Below are 22,553 nucleotides of genomic sequence, written 5' to 3' on the forward strand. Positions count from 1 at the left end.
GAACCACCCACCATGAGACAGATGGAGGCACTTCATACTCCGTTTGGCGTCTGCTCCAGCGCTCCCCATCTTTTTAGGCGTGCACAGATCTGTTGTCGCCCACACGTGTGCGCTAAAAAGACACCTAAAATAATGAAACACTGCCGAACGCAGACTAGTCCAAAGTGACGCCATCTGCCTCATTAGTGAGTGATTTCGTAAGGGGGTTTTGTCTGATCACAGTTTTGGAGCATTAACACGGAAATCCTAACGTAAGCGCTTAGTGGAGAGCGCAGTATAAAAGCTAACAGAGCTGATTTTTGGAAGGTAGAATGAACAAATAGACAGCAGTAGAAGAATAGTTCTTATTTTTATTTTTGTGCAGTTCACCATGAGGTATAAGTGATTAGACGACTTTATTCTTTGGGTCGGTGAGATCAGAGCGGCACCAGATTTATATCGGTTTTTTTTTTTTTATGTTTTGCTGCTATCACAGTAAAAAAAAAATTTACAATATGCAGCTTTTTTCATCACCATATTCTGAGAGATGTAACTTCTTTTTTTTGGGCAAGCAGAGCTGTATGAAGGCTTACTTTTTAAATGGATGAGTTGAAAATTTTTGGTACCATTTTGGAGTACATAATATATTTTGACTGCTTTTATTCATATTTTTCAGACACAGAATGAACACAACCCAGCAATTCAGTTATTGTTATTATTCTTTGTGCCGTTAACCCCTTTACCCCCAAGGGTGGTTTGCACGTTAATGACCGGGCCAATTTTTACAATTCTGACCACTGTCCCTTTATGAGGTTATAACTCTGGAACGCGAAGGAGTGCCATTTGACTTTTCAATGCAAAATTGACTGGAATTGAGATGGGACGACATGTTTCGTTTGGAGAGCCCCTGATGTGGCTAAACATTGAAACCCCCCACAAGTGACACCATTTTGGAAAGTAGACCCCCTAAGGAACTTATCTAGAGGTGTGGTGAGCACTTTGACCCACCAAGTGCTTCACAGAAGTTTATAATGTAGAACCGTAAAAATAAAAAATCATATTTTTTCACAAAAATTATCTTTTCGCCCCCAATTTTTTATTTTCCCAAGGGTAAGAGAAGAAATTGGACCCCAAAAGTTGTTGAACAATTTGTCCTGAGTACGCTGATAGCCCATATGTGGGGGTAAACCACTGTTTGGGCGGATGGGAGAGCTCGGAAGAGAAGGAGCGCCGTTTGACTTTTCAATGCAAAATTGACAGGAATTGAGATGGGACGCCATGTTGCATTTGAAGAGCCACTGATGTGCCTAAACATTGAAACCCCCACAAGTGACACCATTTTGGAAAGTAGACCCCCTAAGGAACTTATCTAGAGGTGTGGTGAGCACTTTGACCCACCAAGTGCTTCACAGAAGTTTATAATGCAGAGCCGTAAAAATAAAACAAAATTTTTTTCCCACAAAAATTATTTTTTTAGCCCCCAGTTTTGTATTTTCCTGAGGGTAACAGGAGAAATTGGACCCCAAAATTTGTTGCCCAATTTGTCCTGAGTGCGATGATACACCATATGTGGGGGGAACCACTGTTTGGGCACATGGGAGGGCTCAGAAGGGAAGGAGTGCCATTTGAATGCAGACTTAGATGGAATGGTCTGCAGGTGTCACATTGCGTTTGCAGAGCCCCTAATGTACCTAAACAGTAGAAACCCCCCACAAGTGACACCATTTTGGAAAGTAGACCCCCTTAGGAACTTATCTAGATGTGTGCTGAACGCTTTGACCCACCAAGGGCTTCACAGAAGTTTATAATGGAGAGCCGTAAAAATAAAACAAAAATTTTTTCCCACAAAAAATTATTTTTTAGCCCCCAGTTTTGTATTTTCCCGAGGGTAACAGGAGAAATTAGACCCCACAATTTGTTGTCCAATTTGTCCTGAGTGCGCTGATACCCCATATGTGGGGGGGAACCACTGTTTGGGCGCATGGGAGGGCTCGGAAGGGAAGGAGCTCCATTTGGAATGAGGACTTAGATGGAATGGTCTGCAGGTGTCACATTGCGTTTGCAGAGCCCCTAATGTACCTAAACAGTAGAAACCTCCCTCAAGTGACACCATTTTGGAAACTAGACCCCCTAAGGAACTCATCTAGATGTGTTGTGATAGCTTTGAACCCCCAAGTGTTTCACTACAGTTTGTAACGCAGAGCCGTGAAAATTAAAAAAAAAAATCTTTCCCCCTAAAATTATTTTTTAGCCCCCAGTTTTGTATTTTCTCGAGGGTAAGAGGAGAAATTCGACCCCAAAAGTTGTTGTCCAATTTGTCCTGAGTACGCTGATACCCCGTATGTTGGGGGAAACCACCGTTTGAGCGCATGGCAGAGCTCGGAAGGGAAGGAGCGCCATTTGGAATGCAGACTTAGATGGAATGGTCTGCAGACGTCACATTGCGTTTGCAGAACCCCTAATGTACCTAAACAGTAGAAACCCCCCACAAGTGACCCCATATTGGAAACTAGACCCCCCCAGGGAACTAATCTAGATGTGTTGTGAGAACTTTGAACCCCCAAGTGTTTCACTACAGTTTATAACGCAGAGCCGTGAAAATAAAAAATCTTTTTTTTTCCCACAAAAAATATGTTTTAGCCCCGAGTTTTGTATTTTCCCAAGGGTAACAGGAGAAATTGGACCCCAAAAGTTGTTGTCCTATTTGTCCTGAGTACGCTGATACCCCATATGTTGGGGTAAACCCCTGTTTGGGCACACGGGAGAGCTCGGAAGGGAAGAAGCACTGTTTTACTTTTTCAAAGCAGAATTGGCTGGAATTGAGATCGGACGCCATGTCGCGTTTGGAGAGCCCCTGATGTGCCTAAACAGTGGAAACCCCACAATTATAACTGAAACCCTAATCCAAACACATCCCTAACCCTAATCCCAACAGTAACCCTAACCACACCTCTAACCCAGACACACCCCTAACCCTAATCCCAACCCTATTCCCAACCGTAAATGTAATCTAAACCCTAACTGTAACTTTAGCCCCAACCCAAACTGTAGCCCTAGCCCTAACCCTAGCCCTAACCCTAACCCTAGCCCTAACCCTAGCCCTAACCCTAGCCCTAACCCTAGCCCTAACCCTAGCCCTAGCCCTAACCCTAGCCCTAACCCTAGCCCTAACCCTAGCCCTAACCCTAACCCTAGCCCTAACCCTAACCCTAGCCCTAGCCCTAACCCTAACCCTAGCCCTAACTCTAACCCTAGCCCTAATGGGAAAATGGAAATAAATACATTTTTTTAATTTTTCCCTAACTAAGGGGGTGATGAAGGGGGGTTTGATTTACTTTTATAGCGGGTTTTTTAGCAGATTTTTATGATTGGCAGCCGTCACACACTGAAAGATGCTTTTTATTGCAAAAAATATTTTTTGCGTTACCACATTTTGAGAGCTATAATTTTTCTATATTTTGTTCCACAGAGTCATGTGAGGTCTTGTTTTTTGCGGGACGAGTTGATGTTTTTATTGGTAACATTTTCGGGCACGTCACATTTTTTGATCGCTTTTTATTCCGATTTTTGTGAGGCAGAATGACCAAAAACCAGCTATTCATGAATTTCTTTTGGGGGAGGCGTTTATACCGTTCCGCGTTTGGTAAAATTGATGAAGCAGTTTTATTCTTCGGGTCAGTACGATTACAGCGACACCTCATTTATATCATTTTTTTATGTTTTGGCGCTTTTATACGATAAAAACTATTTTATAGAAAAAATAATTATTTTGGCATCGCTTTATTCTCAGGACTATAACTTTTTTATTTTTTGCTGATGATGCTGTATGGCGGCTCGTTTTTTGCGGGACAAGATGACGTTTTCCGCGGTACCATGGTTATTTATATCTGTCTTTTTGATCGCGTGTTATTCCACTTTTTGTTCGGCGGTATAATAAAGCGTTGTTTTTTGCCTCTTTTTTTTTTTTTCTTACGGTGTTTACTGAAGGGGTTAACTAGTGGGCCAGTTTTATAGGTCGGGCCGTTACGGACGCGGCGATACTAAATATGTGTACTTTTATTGTTTTTTTTTTTTTTTATTTAGATAAAGAAATGTATTTATGGGAATAATATTTTTTTTTTTTTCATTATTTTGGAATATTTTTTTTTATTTTTTTTACACATTTGAAAATTTTTTTTTTTACCTTTTTACTTTGTCCCAGGGGGGGACATCACAGATCAGTGATCTGACAGTTTGCACAGCACTCTGTCAGATCACTGATCTGACATGCAGCGCTGCAGCCTTCACAGTGCCTGCTCTGAGCAGGCTCTGTGAAGCCACCTCCCTCCCTGCAGGACCCGGATCCGCGGCCATCTTGGATCCGGGGATCGAGCAGGGAGGGAGGGAGGTAAGACCCTCGCAGCAACGCGATCACATCGCGTTGCTGCGGGGGGCTCAGGGAAGCCCGCAGGGAGCCCCCTCCCTGCGCGGTGCTTCCCTGCACCGCCGGCACATCGCGATCATCTTTGATCGCGGTGTGCCAGGGGTTAATGTGCCGGGGGCGGTCCGTGACCGCTCCTGGCACATAGTGCCGGATGTCAGCTGCGATAGGCAGCTGAAACCCGGCCGCGATCGGCGGCGCTCCCCCCGTGAGCGCCGCCGATCGCGCTGGATGTACTATCCCGTCCATGGTCATAGGGGCCCACCCCACATGGACGGGATAGTACGTCCGATGTCAGAAAGGGGTTAACCGTGCAGTAAAAGTGATAAGACCAATTTGTCCGTTGGGTTGATACATTACAGCTATTCAAGATTTATATCTTTTTTATGCTTTGCTATTTTTACACACTAAAGACAATATAAAAAAAAATCTGTTTTTGTATCATCATCATATTCTGAGAGCTGTATCTTCTTTATTTTTGTGCCGAATAAGTCATACTATGTTAGGGGTCGAGTTCACACCTCTGCACAGGGGGAATCTCGGGCCATCTTCGCTGTGGTCTCCCACCCTTCTCCTGCAGCAGTGGAGCCTGCTCAGCAGAGACGTCAGTCCCAGCGTTGTGCTCAGTCTGACTCTGTACAAAGAGTTACTGCTGCTTTTCCTGCTTCTGCTATTGAAGTCAGTGCTGGGCAGCGGCGAGCAGACACTTCTGGGACTAAGTCCTGCTTTTCTCGTTCTGAGCATGCCCAGAGTAAGATCTCTCAGTGGAGATCGAGGGTCACATGTTCAGATACTGCAGCTAAATCCATTGGTCCTTCAGGAAGGTCCTGTAGGTGCTCAGGCTCTGTGGCATCCTCTCATTGGTCCTTCTAGGAAGGTCCTGTACATGCTGTAACTATTTAAGGCTCGCATGGCCGCACGGCCATGCGCTAGTATTGTTCTATGCTTTGCGCCAGTGTGGTCACGTAAGAGTGTGTTCAGGGACCCGGCTGAAATAAGCCCCTAGAATGCTGGCACCTCCGGTGACGAGATTGTGTTTGTATGTATTCAGGGACCTGGCTGTAATAAGCCCTTAGAATGCTGGCACCTCCGGCGAGGAGTTTTGTGTGCATGCGTGACCACTGACTGCTCTGTTTGGGCAGTTAGCCAGTGCCTCTATGAAGTCTAACAGGGCACAGTGCTTTGCTTTCACAGCTACTCGGTGAATTAACTGAGTTAGCCAATACTGTCATATAGTGCCGCCATTTGCTAGCAGCAGGTTCTCCTGCACGGTGGACCCCGGGCTGCGAACGCACCAATAACAATAAAAACATCTATATTTACTCGGTGCGTTCTGCTAGCCCTAACATACTAGGGCTTGATTTTTAGGGACTGTTTGGCATTTTTATTTTTAAAATCTTTTTTACATACAACTTTTTGATCACATTTTTTGTGTCAGTATGGTGAAAAAGCTACTTTTTTAGAATGTTTTATATTTTTTTTACGGCATTCACCATACGAATAAATATTGTAAAGGTTTTATAGAGTGGGTCGTTCCGGAAGTGCTGATACAAATTATGTGTACTTTTTCCATTTATGTTTTATCATAAACGCTGCGTTTTGTGGAGCAGAACAATATTGTATCATACAATTATTAGGTTCTGTAGAAGGACGTAGATCTGGGTATTTATTATGATGGAATATAGGCTGAACTGGATGGACAAATGTCTTTTTTCGGCCTTACTAACTATGTTACTATGTTACTATGTTACAAAACGGCTTTTAGTGATTTTTGTGTGCTTTTTTGTGCTTTTATTACTTTTTTTTCTTTTTTCATATTTTATTTTACTTTTTACTTTTTCACTTAGTTCAACTGTGTAACATGTATGAATTTTATTTTGATCACTGGTCTCACATACTGACTGTGTCAGCGCCGGCCGGCCATAAAGCAGAGCACAGCGGTGACGTCACCGCTGTGCTCTGCTTTACGGCCGGCGCTGACACAGTTAGTGCGGGAAGCTGACACCGGGGGACGTGACAGACAACGGAATGTGAGTATGTACTTTTTTTTTTTTAACTTTTACAATGGTAACCAGGGTAAATATCGGGTTACCAAGCGTGGTCCCGCACTTAGTAACCAGATATTTACCCTGGTTACCAGTGAACACATCGCTGGATCGGCGTCACACATGCCGATTCAGCGATGACAGCGGGTGATCAGCGACCAAAAAAAGGTCCTGATCATTCCCCAGCGACGAACGATCTCCCAGCAGGAGCCTGATCGTTGGTCGCTGTCACGCATAACGATTTCGTTAACGATATCGTTGCTACGTCACAAAAAGCAACGATATCGTTAACGAAATCGTTATGTGTGAAGGTACCTTAAGCGTTTCAAAAGGTCCCTTAGTCTGTTTCAGTAGGCTTCACAATCATGGGGAAGACTGCTGACTTGACAGATGTCCAGGAGGCAGTCATTGACACACTTCACAAGGAGGGTAAGCCACAAAAGGTCATTGCTAAAGAAGCATATTAATGGAAAGTTGAGTGGAAGGAAAAAGTGTGGTAGAAAAAGGTGCACAAGCAACCGGGATAACCGCAGCCTTGAAAGGATTGTTAAGAAAAGGCCATTTAAACATTTCGGGTTCTCAAGGAGTGGACTGCTGCTGGAGTTATTGCTTCAAGAACCACCACACGTATCCAGGACATGGGCTGCAAGTGTCACATTCCTTGTGTCAAGCCACTCATGACCAATTGACAACACCAGAAGCGTCTTACCTGGGCCAAGAAGAAAAAGAACTGGACTCTTGCTCTATGGTCCAAGTGTTGTTTATAGATGAAAATTAGTTTTGCATTTGGACATCAAGGTCCCAGAGGCTGGAGGAAGAGTGGAGAGACAGACAATTCAAGCTGCTTGAGGTCTAGTGTGAAGTTTCCACAATCAGTGATGGTGAAGACCAAAGTCAGCGAAGCCGTCTACCAGGAAATTTTAGAGCACTTCCTGCTACGCTCTGCCAACAAGTTTTTTGGAGATGGAAATGTCATTCTCCAGCAGGACTTGGCACTTGTTCACACTGTCAGAAGTACCTATACCTGGTTTACAAACAACAGCATCACTGTGCTTGATTAGCCAGCAAACTCGCCTGACCATAGCCTCATAGAAAATCTATGGGGTAATTGTCAACAGGAAGATGAGATACACCAGACCCAACAATGCAGACGAGCTGAAGGCTGCTATCAAAGCAACTTGGGTTTCCATAACACCCCAGCAGTTCCACAGGCTGATCGCCTCCATGTCAAGCCGCATTGATGCAGTAATTGATACAAAAGGAGCCCCAACCACTACTGAGAGCATTTACTGAACATACATTTCAGTAGGCCATCATTTCGGATTTTAAAATCATTTTTCAAGCTGATGTTATAAAGTATTCTAATTTACTGATATAATGACTTTTGGGTTTTCATTGGCTGTAAGCCATAATCATCAACATTAACAGAAATAAACATTTGAAATAGATCACTCTGTAATGACTCTATATAATTTATGAGTTTCACCTTTTGTATTGAAGAACTGAAATAAATTAACTGTTTGGTGATATTCTAATTTTGTGAGAAGCACTTTTAGATGGATCTCATAGGCCACAGTACCCTGGGGTCAACACTCCTCATGGTACAGTGGTAACCATCAGTGGTAAACGATTCTCATTGCGGCGGTCCGAAGGCTATAAAAGGGGTCTTGTAACCCCCTAGTAACCAATTAAATACTGGTGTCGATTGACAACAGCATTTAAGAGGTTAATCGGCCCCAATTGGCTCCAAAACCAGCCAGGGTCGATACCGCAGGGTGTCCACTGTCATGTACAACTGACACCAGCGCGAATTGCAGCCGCAGGGTGATGCTAAACTCTTATTCCTCAATGCCGTTAAAAAGCGGCGTTCAGAAATAAGGTGTCTTAATGGCTGTCGTTAAAAGGCGTATTGGTCGTTAAGGGGTTAATTCCTCTATGCAGTTCAAGAGATATGGTCTTTTAACCCCTTCACGGCATGCACCATATGTGTACGGCGCTGCTGGAGCTGCTTTCCCGCAAGCCACAGAACATAGACTGCGTGATGATTGCGAGGGCTCAGGACGAGCGACGCAGCGATCAAGTGAGGGCTCATGAGAGCTGACACCCTGCACCAACAGCAACGATCGCAGGGGGTTTAACCCCACTGATTCTGATCTCAATAGTGAGAGCGACATCAGTCCACATATCAGAGGGAGGGACCTCCCTGTCTGCTCCCAGCAGCACAAACGTGATTGCGATCGCATTGTGTTGATGGTCTCCATGGTGATCCCAGGCCAAAAGATGGCCATAAATCTCATAAAATACATTTATGTAAAAACATAAATAAACAAATAAAGTACACATATTAGGTATCGCTGTGCCTGGAATGACCTGACCTATAAAATGGTCATACTAGTTAACCCCTTCAGTGAACACTGTAAAAAAAAACATTAAAAAAAAACAAGGCAAAAAACTATGCTCTTTCATTATACAACAGAACAAAAAATGGAATAAAACGCAATCAAAAAGTCAAATGCAAAAAAGCATCTTTTAGTGCATGGCAGCAGCCAAATATAAAACCCCAATATAAATCTAGTGCCGCTGTAATCGCACAGACCCGAAGAATAAAGTCGTTATATTACTTATATTGCACGAGGAACGGCGTAAAAAATAAATAAAAACAATTCTTCCCCTGCTGTTTTGCTCATTCTGCCTCCCAAAGATTGCAGCTCACATTTATCCTACACTCAAGGCTGAGTGCTTACATCGGGGTTTCCGTGTAAATCTCTGAACTACGTTATTCATTAAATGGCTGGAAGAAAATAAAAGCGCAATAGGGTCTTATCTGGGTATAAGGAGATAAATTCTATTCAAATTTACTCACCAGATCCAGCCCTTACACAGGCTCATAGAAATGTAAGCTGCTGCAGATCCACTCGTGCACCAACCAAAGTAAAAAAAAGGGATATAAGGGTAGATTCTTCTCTGCGCCGCTTGAAAAATTAGAAGCCAAGAGGGGTAATCCAATGAAAAGGTGGCTTTATTCAACGCGTTTCGGAGCACCAGGGCTCCTTCATCAGGATAACACAGAATGTGATTCAGACAGAACCTCCGGAGGAAAATTTTCCATAATGAGATGGGGACACTGTGGACACCATCTGGCCTATGATCCAGCTATGGCCTTCTTTTTAGGTGTGCATAAAAGCGCAGTCCGACACAGTTTTGTGCACTTCTAGAAAAAGGGCACTGCTCAACAGAGGCCGCGCTTAGTAACCCGATGTTTACCCTGGTTACCATCGTTAAAGTAAAAAAACAACCGCTACATACTTAACTACCGCTGTCTGTCCCCGGCGCTGTGCTTCTCTGCTCTGGCTGTGAGCACAGCGGCCGGAAAGCAGAGCGGTGACGTCACCGCTCTGCTTTCTGGCTGCCCGGCGCTCACAGCCAGAGCAGAGAAGCAGAGCGCCGAGGACAGACAGCGGTAGGTAAGTATGTAGCGTTTGTTTTTTTACTTTTAGGATGGTAACCAGGGTAAACATCGGGTTACTAAGTGCGGCCCTGCGCTTAGTAACCTGATGTTTACCCTGATTACCGGGGACCTCGGGATCGTTGGTCGCTGGAGAGCTGTCTGTGTGACAGCTCTCCAGCGACCAAACAGCGACGCTGCAGCGATCCGGATCGTTGTCGGTATCGCTGCAGCGTCGCTTAGTGTGACGGTACCTTTAGTACTCATGGGTGTATGCCATCCGGACCCGGAGATTTATCTATTTTAATCTTATTTAGCCGGTTTCGCACCTCTTCTTGGGTTAGATTGGTGACCCTTAATATAGGGTTTTCATTGTTTCTTGGGATTTCACCTAGCATTTCATTTTCCACCGTGAATACCATGGAGAAGAAGGTGTTTAATATGTTAGCTTTTTCCTCTTCATCTACAACCATTCTTTCCTCACTATTTTTAAAGGGGACTACATTTTCAGTTTTTATTCTTTTACTATTGATATAGAATTACCAGAGGGGAGTAATTTTCCAAATATCCAAATTGGGTCTCTTGAGGGGGTATTCTTCACTTCTGGCACTTAAGAGTTTCTGTATCTGGAGCCCGTAAACAATTCTACAATAATTTGTTCTCCAAGAGACAAATAGCGCTCCTTCCCTCCCAAGCCTCTCCGTGTGGCTAAGCAGTACAGTACAGCCACATATGGAGTATTGCCACGTTTAGCAGAAATTGTGTGACAAATGTTAGTGCCACTTTTCCCTAATTCCCTATGTGATAAAGGAAAATTTGGGGCTAAAACAAAATTTTTGTGGTAAAAATTTAATATTTTTTTCTCCCAAGCCTCTGTGACAGACCCGTGGTGTCAATGTGATCACTACACCCCTAGATGAATTCATTGAGATATGTGGTTTGTAAAATTAAGTCAAGTCAATGGGACATGGCACCCTCAAATTATTCTAGCAAAATGTGAACAACAATAAGGTGCTCCATCCCTTTGTAGCTTTGCACTGTGCCTTAAATGTAGTTTTCGACCACTTATAAGGTATTAGCGTGCTCAGGAGAAATTGCATAACATATTCTGTGGTCCAATTTCTATTATACCTTCTGAAAATGGAAAACTTGAGGCTAAAGTAAAATTGCATTGGAAAAAATGCAATTTTTCAATAGACCCAGCTCAATGTTATACAATTATGTGAATCGATGGAGATATAAGAATGCTCACTACACTGATAGATGAATTCCTCAAGACATGTAGTTTATAAAATGGGGTCATTTTGTGGGGGTTTCTGCTGTTTTGGCACATGAGGGGCATTCACAATCTTTTCCAGTCAAAATTGTCCTTCAGAATTCCACATATGGAGTATCTGTGCACTCAGGATAAATTGCATAACAAAATGTATGATTCATTTTCTCCTGTTACCCTTGTGAAAAAGAAAAAATTGGGGTTAAAAGCAACATTTTTGTTGGAAAACGTTATTTTTTAATTTTTACAGCTCAACAATATAAAATTCTGTAAAGCACTTGTGGTTTCAAGGTGCACAGCACACCTTTAGATAACTTCCTTGAGGGGTGTTTAGGCACATTAGGGGCTCAGCAAACACAGCATGGCGTCGGCTATCTACTTCAGCCAATTTTGCGTTCCAAAAGTTAATTGGTGCTCCTTCTGTTCCAACCTTCCCATGTGCCTAAACAGTAGTTTTCCCCCACATATGGAGTATAGGCGTACTCAGGAGAAATTGCACAATACATTTTGGGTCCATTTTCTCCTGTTACCTATGTGAAAATAAAAAAATTCCAAATTTAGTAAGTTTAATAAAGTACATTTTTTGTGAAAAAAAAAGTTAAAATGCTCTTTTCTTATTTTTCCTTCCATTAATTCCTGTGAAGCACCTGAAGAGTTAATAAATTTCTGGAATGAAGTTGAGGACTTTGAGGGGTGCAGTTTTTAGACTGGCGTCAATTTTTGTTTCCTCATATAGGCCCCTCAAAGTCACTTCAAATGTGATGTGCTCCCCTCTGTAAATTTTCTTGGAAAAATGAGAAATTGCTGATGAACTTTTAACCCTTCTAACTTCCTGACAAATAAATTATGTTTCAAAAATTGAGCTCATGTAAAATAGACATGTGGGAATGGGAAATGTTATTTATTAACTATTTTGTGTGACATAATTATATGGTTAAGTGTTATCAAAATGACGGCTTTGAAAATTACGAAATGTTCAAACATTTTGATGAATCTACTATATAACTGTCTAAGGGTCACTTCCGTCTGTCCTTCTGTCTTTCTGTCTGTCACGGATATTCATTGTATATATGAGAAAAACTCCGGCACACTACAGTTCAAAAAGATTTCTTATGTTTTATTCTTTATATTTCAACAATTATATTGCAAATAATAGGATTTCCAAAAAAACGTCCTTCTGTACACTTTACTTGGACATATACAATTTCTTTCTCAACGTTTCGGATTAAAAGCTTTTCTCAAGAGATTAGATTTCCCTTTGCAGGTACGAAGAGCAGGGCAAGGAAACCCACTTAACTGAGAAGTCACAAATGAACGCCGCATTCAGTGCAGAGGGCCGGGGAACAGTGACCGCTGTCTCTATACGGATATTCATTGGTCACGGCCTCTGTCTGTCATGGAAATCCAAGTCGCTGATTGGTCTCGCCATCTGCCTGTCATGGCTGCCGCGACCAATCAGCGACGGCCACAGTCCGATTAGTCCTTCCCTACTCCCCTGCAGTCAGTGCCCGGCACCCGCTGCATACTCCCCGCAGTCAGTGCCCACTTCATACTGCCTTCCAGTCACCACTCACACAGGGTTAATGCCAACGGTAACGGACCACGTTATGCCGCGGGTAACTCACTTCGTTACCGCCGCTATTGACCCTGTGTGACCAAGCTTTTACTATTGATGCTGCCTATGCAGCATCAATAGTAAAAATATCTAATGTTAAAAATAATAAAAAAACAAAAAACCTGCTATTCTCACCTTCCGTAGTCCGAAGATGCGCTCACACCTGCCGCCAGCTTCCGTTCCCAGAGATGCATTGCGAAATTACCCAGAAGATTTAGCAGTCTCGTGAGACCGCTAAGCGATCTGGGTAATTTCGCAATGCATCCTGGGAACGCAAGATGGCGGCAGCCGTGCACGCATCGCCAGAGGTTCGCTGGATCTACGCTGGATCCCGGCGGGTGAGTATATAACTATTTTTTATTTTAATTATTTTTTTTAACAGGGATATGGTGCCCACACTGCTAAATACTATGTGGGCTGTGTTAGATACCGTGTGGCTGCTATATACTACCTGGCCAGTGCTAGAAACTATGTGGGCTGTGTTCTATATTGCGTGGCCTGCGTTATATACTATGTGGGCTGTGTTCTATACTGCGTGGGCTGCGTTATATACTACATGGCTGCTATATACTACGTGGGCAGTGTTATATACTACGTGGCTGTGTTCTATACTGCGTGCTATATACTATGTGGCCACTGTTAGATACTATGTGGGCTGTGCTATATATTACGTGTGCTGTGTTATATATTACATGGCCAGTGTTACATACTACGTGGGCTGTGTTATATACTGCGTGGCTGCTATATACTCCGTGGCTGCTATATACTGTGTGGGCTGTGTTATTTACTGCGTGGCCTATATTAACACATCGGGTATTCTAGAATATGTATGTATGTATATAGCAGCCACATGGTATATACTACAGGCCAAGTAGTACTCCTATATACTACGTGGCCTGTGCTATATACTATGTGGCTGCTATATACATACATACATATTCTAGAATACCCGATGCGTTAAAATCGGGCCACCATCTAGTTTCCGATATTTTCACAAACATACACAAGTCGTATTGAACAAATTTTACCACTATCATTAAGTGCAATATGTCATGAGAAAACTTGCTCAGAATCATAGGATCATTTGAAGTGTCCAAAGAATTATTAGCACATAAAGTGACACTGGTCAGAATTGAAAAAAATCGGCCTGGTCAGGAAAGTGAAGACAGGCTTCGGGTGAAAGGATTACATTTTGTTCTCATTTTTAGGATCTTAACCACAAAATCATGTCCCCAACACATCTGTTAGAATAAAGAAAATGTGGCCAACCCCAGTAACTAATTCTGAAGCCAATAGACAGTGTAATATAGCGGCTAAAGGAGGCAAAAGGTGCAAAATTGTTACTGAACCCCAATTGCAAAAAGGATTTTCAGCCCCAATTTCATGTATTTAAGAAAAAAAGAAATTGTCCCCAGAGTTGGACAACCCCTTTCAGTGTATCTGAACTCACTGCTGTAATGAGTGTATAGCACTTGATCAAAAATGGTTTTATCTACTGGGTGTAAAGAATGATTTCCATCGCTGACAAGGAGAAATCTTAAAAACAATGAGATTAAAACATAACATTTATTATAAAGTTTCAGCATTTTTTAATGCAATGATTAGATTATTTAAATAAAAGTATAAAACCACTTTAATGCAGAGAAATATTGTCACTAATCTCATTTACATGTAATGTTCATATAACTTACGCAATTCTGTCAGTGTGGCACTTATCCAACAAGCATTTCTTTAGCTTTAAAATCTTCTAATGGAGATTTCTGTGACTTATACACCGATGGCTTTTCTTTAGGAAAAGAACTAGTCCAGGACTGGAGTACATTTTCTGATTCTAACACACAAGCAGCTAAATAATTTGCCAAATTCATTAAGAAGATAAATATCTTAAAGGAACGTGTCAGCTTATTCATGCTGCCCAAAACACAGGCTCAGTTACTGCAGCCATGAATATTTCCCTTTGAAATGCTGCAGAGGTCAGGGATTATGTATCTTGGATCACTATTGACAAGTCATGACTGCTGTCAGCGTCTGATTCATGCTGCCTTTGGTCGGGGCTGCATGAATCAACTGACAGGTTCCCTTTAAAAATATGGAGGATCTAATCCGGTTGACTCTGTATAAAGACTGGTGTTCAGGGTATGTGCTAATCACTGCCTGCAGCACAATGAAGGGGCCATAATATTTCACTTTTAGGCTACGTTCACATTAGCGTTTCGCTAATGTGCGTCGCTGTTGCGTCGGCGACGCAGCGGCGACGCGCCCCTATGTTTAACATGGGGGACGCGTGCGTTTTTTTGGTAGCGTTTTCCGACATGTGCGTCGTTTTCGACGCTAGCGTCGGACGCAAGAAAATGCAACAAGTTGCATTTTTCGTGCGTCCGATTTTCGTCAAAAAACGACGCACGCGTCGCAAAACGCAGCGTTTTTGCGCGTGTTTTTGGTGCGTCGTGCGTTGCGTCGCCGTTGCGTCGCCGACGCACCGGCGCGCAACGCTAATGTGAACGTAGCCTTATTGTTCGCTCAGGCATGGCGACTCCTATGTGAGGCTGATCCTGCCACTGTGACTTAGACAAATTCATTTGAAAGGTCCTTAGGTGCAGCAACATGCACAATTGCCTTCGATAGGGCATATTTATCAGTACTAATTGTTACAAAGTTGGACTAGACAGTCTTAATATGTGCCAGATAAACTTGTACCAAAATTTTATTACAAAGTTTAGCATGTTGGACTACACCTATTTTCTGATAAAACACAACCATTTCTACCAAGTCCACTTATCGGACAAGGCACAAAGTGTCTAAATCACATAGAAAATATGGTTCAGGTCACAAAAGGCTGCAAATTTCATCCCAATTCTGGATCATTTAGTGTCACAGATCAGTAGCATTTTAAAAGTTGGTACTGCTATTGTACGAATACCTTTAGATAGATGACTAGACTGGGCAGGGTTGTCTGCGGTGCCAAAACATTGTATTCTTCACTGTATAATAAATTCATTCAACATATTCCTGGCCTTATTAATGAGTACTATAAGCACTATATGCATAGAAAGCAGACAGGTTCTGAACAAAGTTATCAGAGACTGTCAACTGCATTATATTATTGTACTCGGTGCAAAACAGTGTGTGGCCCGAAAAGACTCGACATCGCCATCATCCTAGTAGGCACATCAACCTCATTCTGGAACAGAAGTGCTCCATTACTTTTATTGGAGAGATTTGTTATGTTTGAGACATAAATAGAAATGATTACTTATCACGTCTGAATGCATTTCTCTTGGAACATTTCCGCTTACCTGCACTACTGCAGCAGAAGGGATCCTGTGATAGATTAGAGGGGCAATCAGACCGTAGCACTGAACAACAGCTTGAAGGGCATAGCTGGCATCACTCAGCAAGGTGCTAACATCAAGAGCCACTAACAACCTCTCACATTCGGCTATTCGGCAAATCTAAAGATAACAGAGACACATTTTGCTCAGCAGAGACGACCTTCCTTTAACAAAGTGTTTTGGTAATCTAAATGTAAATACAGTTTTTATAATTTTCAGTTTTTTTACAAGTCAACAAGAAACAAACAAAATTTTCTTTGTGGATTACATTAACTTTTATTCTACAAGCTTTTTGATGTGTTTTGCTCCTTAAATGTTATTCTCATAAGCCTCCTGGGTGGCTGTACGACTACATAACACGAGTTGGTTTCAATCTATTCACCCATGAGGGGCTTTCCAGTGAAACCAGAATATAGCCAAATGACCTCTAAATAGTCATTTAGATAGATCTCCAGTATAATCCTATTAGCCCGAGTGCCCCTATCCTCCGATAATTGCTCTGTTCCAGGTTTTGCCTGTTCCCTTCACGTCCTGTGTCAACAAAGAACACTGAAGCCGATTCATAAAAAAATTTTCGTCATCAAATTCATGACAAGTGGCACAATCGATCGTACTCCAGCAGAGGTAACATTGCGGCAAACATCACTACACGCTTCACCAGATTCATTAAGAGGCATGAGCGTCGGCTCCAAAATGCCCCCTCATAAAGACCGGCGAACCTCTCTCTTCATGAATCACCTCCATTGTTTCTTGTGTGAGCAAGTGACTAGAGTGAGTGAAGGGGACCACCTGAATGCCTATTTCAATAGCAAAGCTGGCCCCCATCTCTGATGTAAAGTCAAAGTAGAGAATCAACTTAGCTGCTGGAATAAGTAGTCAGTCAGCCCCCTTCTTACACTGGTTTGTGCACAAGTTTACAGTGGTAATTCTGCCTTATGTTGAAAACGGGACTGTAAGAGAGGCAACCAGGACTAGAATGTAGCAGCACCTAGGCTATAATAGTAAATAGTAAGTCATGGAACTTAAAGGGGTTTTCACATCAACAAAGTTAATTTTAATTAACTTTTAAATCAATAGATCTCTGAATGATAATACGTTTCACAATTGGATGTGTTTAAAAGAAATGTTCCTGTGCTGAGATTATCTTATAAATGTGCCCCTGCTGTGTACTGTGTAATGGCCGTGTCTGACCATACAGGAACTTGGTCTGATCACACCACAGCTCCTGGGCAGGGGAGGAAGCAAAATAATATGCAGACAGTAACACATGGGATCACAGATGATTCTTTTTTCCAGGTAAAACATTGTTTAACCCCTCTGTGACCTTAGACGTACTATCCCGTCGAGGTGCCCTGGGCTTATCTGACCCTGGACGGGATAGTACGTCATAGCCGTCATAGCTTATCGCAGCTGACATCCGGCACTATGTGCCAGGAGCGGTCACGGACCGCCCCCGGCACATTAACCCCTGGCACACCGCGATCAAAGATGATCGCGATGTGCCGGCGGTGCAGGGAAGCACCGCGCAGGGAGGGGGCTCCCTGCGGGCTTCCCTGAGCCCCCCGCAGCAACGCGATGTGATCGCGTTGCTGCGAGGGTCTCACCTCCCTCCCTGCTCCCTCCAGCCCCGGATCCAAGATGGCCGCGGATCCGGGTCCTGCAGGGAGGGAGGTGGCTTCACAGAGCCTGCTCAGAGCAGGCACTGTGAAGGCTGCAGCGCTGCATATCAGATCAGTGATCTGACAGAGTGCTGTGCAAACTGTCAGATCACTGATCTGTGATGTCCCCCCCTGGGACAAAGTAAAAAAGTAAAAAAAAAATTTTCCAAATGTGTAAAAAAAATAAAAAAAAATATTCCAAAATAATGAAAAAAAAAAAAAATATTATTCCCATAAATACATTTCTTCATCTAAATAAAAAAAAAAAACCAATAAAAGTACACATATTTAGTATCGCCGCGTCCGTAACGACCCGACCTATAAAACTGTCCCACTAGTTAACCCCTTCAGTAAACACCGTAAGAAAAAAAAAAAAAAAACGAGGCAAAAAACAACGCTTTATTATCATACCGCCGAACAAAAAGTGGAATAACACGCGATCAAAAGGACAGATATAAATAACCATGGTACCGCTGAAAGCGTCATATTGTCCCGCAAAAAAAGAGCCGCCATACAGCATCATCAGCAAAAAAATAAAAAAGTTATAGTCCTGAGAATAAAGCGATGCAAAAATAATTATTTTTTCTGTAAAATAGTTGTTATCGTATAAAAGCGCCAAACCATAAAAAAATGATATAAATGAGGTATCGCTGTAATCGTACTGACCCGAAGAATAAAACTGATTTATCAATTTTACCAAACGCGGAACGGTATAAACGCCTCCCCCAATAGAAATTTATGAATAGCTGGCTTTTGGTCATTCTTCCTCACAAAAATCGGAATAAAAAGCGATCAAAAAATGTCACGTGCCCAAAAATGTTTTCAATAAAAACGTCAACTCGTCCCGCAAAAAACAAGACCTCACATGACTCTGTGGACCAAAATATGGAAAAATTATAGCTCTCAAAATGTGGTATTGCAAAAAATATTTTTTGCAATAAAAAGGGTCTTTCAGTGTGTGACGGCTGCCAATCATAAAAATCCGCTAAAAAACTCGCTATAAAAGTAAAACAAACCCCCCTTCATCACCCCCTTAGTTAGGAAAAAATAAAAAAAAATGTATTTATTTCCATTTTCCCATTAGGGCTAGGGTTAGGGCTAGGGTTAGGGCTAGGGTTAGGGCTAGGGTTAGGGCTAGGGTTAGGGCTAGGGTTAGGGCTAGGGCTAGGGTTAGGGTTAGGGCTAGGGTTAGGGCTAGGGCTAGGGTTAGGGTTAGGGCTAGGGTTAGGGCTAGGGTTAGGGCTAGGGTTAGGGCTAGGGTTAGGGCTAGGGTTAGGGCTAGGGTTAGGGCTAGGGTTAGGGTTAGGGCTAGGGTTAGGGCTAGGGTTAGGGTTAGGGTTGGGGCTACAGTTAGGGTTGGGGCTAAAGTTAGGGTTAGGGTTTAGATTACATTTACAGTTGGGAATAGGGTTGGGATTAGGGTTAGGGGTGTGTCAGGGTTAGAGGTGTGGTTAGGGTTACCGTTGGAATTAGGGTTAGGGGTGTGTTTAGATTAGGGTTTCAGTTATAATTGGGGGGTTTCCACTGTTTCGGCACATCAGGGGCCCTCCAAACACGACATGGCATCCGATCTCAATTCCAGCCAATTCTGCGTTGAAAAAGTAAAACAGTGCTCCTTCCCTTCCGAGCTCTCCTGTGTGCCCAAACAGGGGTTTACCCCAACATATGGGGTATCAGCGTACTCAGGACAAATTGGACAACAACTTTTGTGGACTAATTTCTCCTGTTACCCTTGGGAAAATACAAAACTGGGGGCTAAAAAATAATTTTTGTGGGAAAACAAAAAGATTTTTTATTTTCACGGCTCTGCGTTATAAACTGTAGTGAAACACTTGGGGGTTCAAAGTTCTCACAACACATCTAGATAAGTTCATTGAGGGGTCTAGTTTCCAATATGGGGTCACTTGTGGGGGTTTTCTACTGTTTAGGTACATTAGGGGCTCTGCAAACGCAATGTGACGCCTGCAGACCAATCCATCTAAGTCTGCATTCCAAATGATGCTCCTTCCCTTCCGAGCCCTCCCATGCGCCCAAACGGTGGTTCCCCCCCACATATCGGGTATCAGCGTACTCAGGACAAATTGGACAACAACATTTAGGGTCCAATTTCTCCTGCTAACCTTGGAAAAATACAAAACTGGGGGCTAAAATATAATTTTTGTGGAAAAAAAAATATTTTTTATTTGCATGGCTCTGCGTTATAAACTGTAGTGAAATACTTGGGGGTTCAAAGCTCTCACAACACATCAAGATGAGTTCCTTAGGGGGTCTACTTTCCAAAATGGTGTCACTTGTGGGGGGTTTCTACTGTTTAGGTACATTAGGGGCTCTGCAAACGCAATGTGACGCCTGCAGACCATTCCATCTAAGTCTGCATTCCAAATGGCGCTCCTTCCCTTCCGAGCCCTCCCATGCGCCCAAACGGTGGTTCCCCCCCACATATGGGGTATCAGCGTACTCAGGACAAATTGGACAACAACTTTCGGGGTCCAATTTCTCCTGTTACCCTAGGGAAAATACAAAACTGGGGGCTAAAAAATAATTTTTGTGGGAAAAACATTTTGTTTTATTTTTATGGCTCTGCATCATAAACTTCTGTGAAGCCCTTGGTGGGTCAAAGTGCTCACCACACATCCAGATAAGTTCCTTAGGGGGTCTACTTTCCAAAATGGTGTCACTTGTGGGGGGTTTCAATGTTTAGGCACATCAGTGGCTCTCCAAACGCAACATGGCGTCCCATCTCAATTCCTGTCAATTTTGCATTGAAAAGTCAAACTGCGCTCCTTCCCTTCCGAGCTCTCCCATGCGCCCAAACAGTGGTTTACTGCCACATATGGGGTATCAGCGTACTCAGGACAAATTGGACAACAACTTTTGAGGTCCAATTTCTTCTCTTACCCTTGGAAAAATAAAAAATTGGGGGCAAAAATATAATTTTTGTGAAAAAATATGATTTTTTATTTTTACGGTTCTGCATTATAAACTTCTGTGAAGCACTTGGTGGGTCAAAGTGCTCACCACACATCCAGATAAGTTCCTTAGGGGGTCTACTTTCCAAAATGGTGTCACTTGTGGGGGGTTTCAATGTTTAGGCACATCAGTGGCTCTCCAAACGCAACATGGCGTCCCATCTCAATTCCTGTCAATTTTGCATTGAAAAGTCAAATAGCGCTCCTTCCCTTCCGAGCTCTCCCATGCGCCCAAACAGTGGTTTACTGCCACATATGGGGTATCAGCGTACTCAGGACAAATTGGACAAAAACTTTTTGGGTCCAATTTCTCCTGTTACCCTTTGTAAAATAAAACAAATTGGAGCTGAAGTAAATTTTTTGTGTAAAAAAGTTAAATGTTCATTTTTATTTAAACATTCCAAAAATTCCTATTAAACACCTGAAGGGTTAATAAACTTCTTGAATGTGGTTTTGAGCACCTTGAGGGGTGCAGTTTTTAGAAAGGTGTCACACTTGGGCATTTTCTATCATATAGACCCCTCAAAATGACTTCAAATGAGACGTGGTCCCTAAAAAAAAATGGTGTTGTAAAAATGAGAAATTGCTGGTCAACTTTTAACCCTTATAACTCCCTAACAAAAAAAAAAATTGGTTCCAAAATTATGCTGATGTAAAGGAGACATGTGGGAAATGTTACTTATTAAGTATTTTGTGTGACATATCTCTGTGATTTAATTGCATAAAAATTCAAAGTTTGAAAATTGCGAAATTTTCAAAATTTTCGCCAAATTTCCGTTTTTTTCACAAATAAACGCAGGTACTATCAAAGAAATTTTACCACTATCATGAAGTACAATATGTCATGAGAAAACAATGTCAGAATCACCAGGATCCGTTGAAGCGTTTCGGAGTTATAACCTCATAAAGGGACAGTGGTCAGAATTGTAAAAATTGGCCTGGTCGTTGACGTGCAAACCACCCTTGGGGGTAAAGGGGTTAAAAACAGGCAGTGAAATGTTTTCCCTCACAGAGAGAATCAGATGTGATCCCATACCGTCCTGTCTGTATACGCTTTTGCCTCCTCCCCTGCCCAGGAGCTGTGGTGTGATCAGATCATGTTCCTGCACGGTCAGACACAGTACACAGCAGCACATTAATAAGATTATCTCAGCACAGGTTCATTTTTTTTAAACACATCCAATTGTGAGACATATTTTTATTCCACGATCTATTAAATAAAATGGCTGACATAACGCGGCTGACATTTTTCTGCTCCTATGCCACCTTTTACTTTAGTTGCTACAATTTGTAGAAGTTAAAGTGTTATATTCTGTCCATACATATTATTTCACTAACCTACACAGTCTATGGAACATTAAACAAATGCCCTTATGACACGTGGAGTGCCTAATGTAGTCGTTTGGAAGCATGGTATTAACCTGAATGGAAGGGAAAAGTGAGACAGTAACAAGACTACATTTATGATCACCATTACAGAGCTGCTGAGCTAAAGTCAAAACTGACAAAGATTCTAGGGAATGTGCAATTCTCCTACAACTGATTTTTTTTTACGCAACATTTGAAATTTGTTTGGTTGACCAGAGATTTGTTTTGTTCTACAACCAGGCCAATAAGTTGTAAAGATATTTTATCTACCTATGTTTGTTTTTATCAAAAATTCTGTTCTATTTCACTGCAAAGTAATCATATTTTTTTGCAATGTACATTTGGGGATAGGCAACTGTCTCCATCTTGTACGAGCGGCCCTACTACCAGAACAAGACTGCCTTAATTAGAGTTGAATCCTACATGCCTTTTAAATTTGGAAACCTGGG

At 42.4% G+C, this 22,553-nt stretch overlaps 1 protein-coding gene across 6 annotated transcripts in view; it reads right to left on the reverse strand.

The window, feature by feature from the left end:
• CFAP54 (cilia and flagella associated protein 54) overlaps positions 1–22,553 on the reverse strand; it is a 752,512-nt gene that overhangs the window by 473,835 nt on the left and 256,124 nt on the right. For 5 of the 6 annotated variants that reach the window (XM_069764454.1, XM_069764455.1, XM_069764458.1 and 2 more), the window contains one exon: positions 16,074–16,229. The exons of the other annotated variant lie outside the window; for it this stretch is intronic. In XM_069764454.1, the coding sequence (XP_069620555.1) occupies positions 16,074–16,229 (156 nt within the window). The remainder of the gene's footprint in view (positions 1–16,073; positions 16,230–22,553) is intronic. 6 annotated transcript variants of the gene reach the window in all.

The sequence above is a fragment of the Ranitomeya imitator genome, chromosome 4, assembly GCF_032444005.1.
Source record: "Ranitomeya imitator isolate aRanImi1 chromosome 4, aRanImi1.pri, whole genome shotgun sequence".
NCBI lineage: Eukaryota > Metazoa > Chordata > Amphibia > Anura > Dendrobatidae > Ranitomeya > Ranitomeya imitator.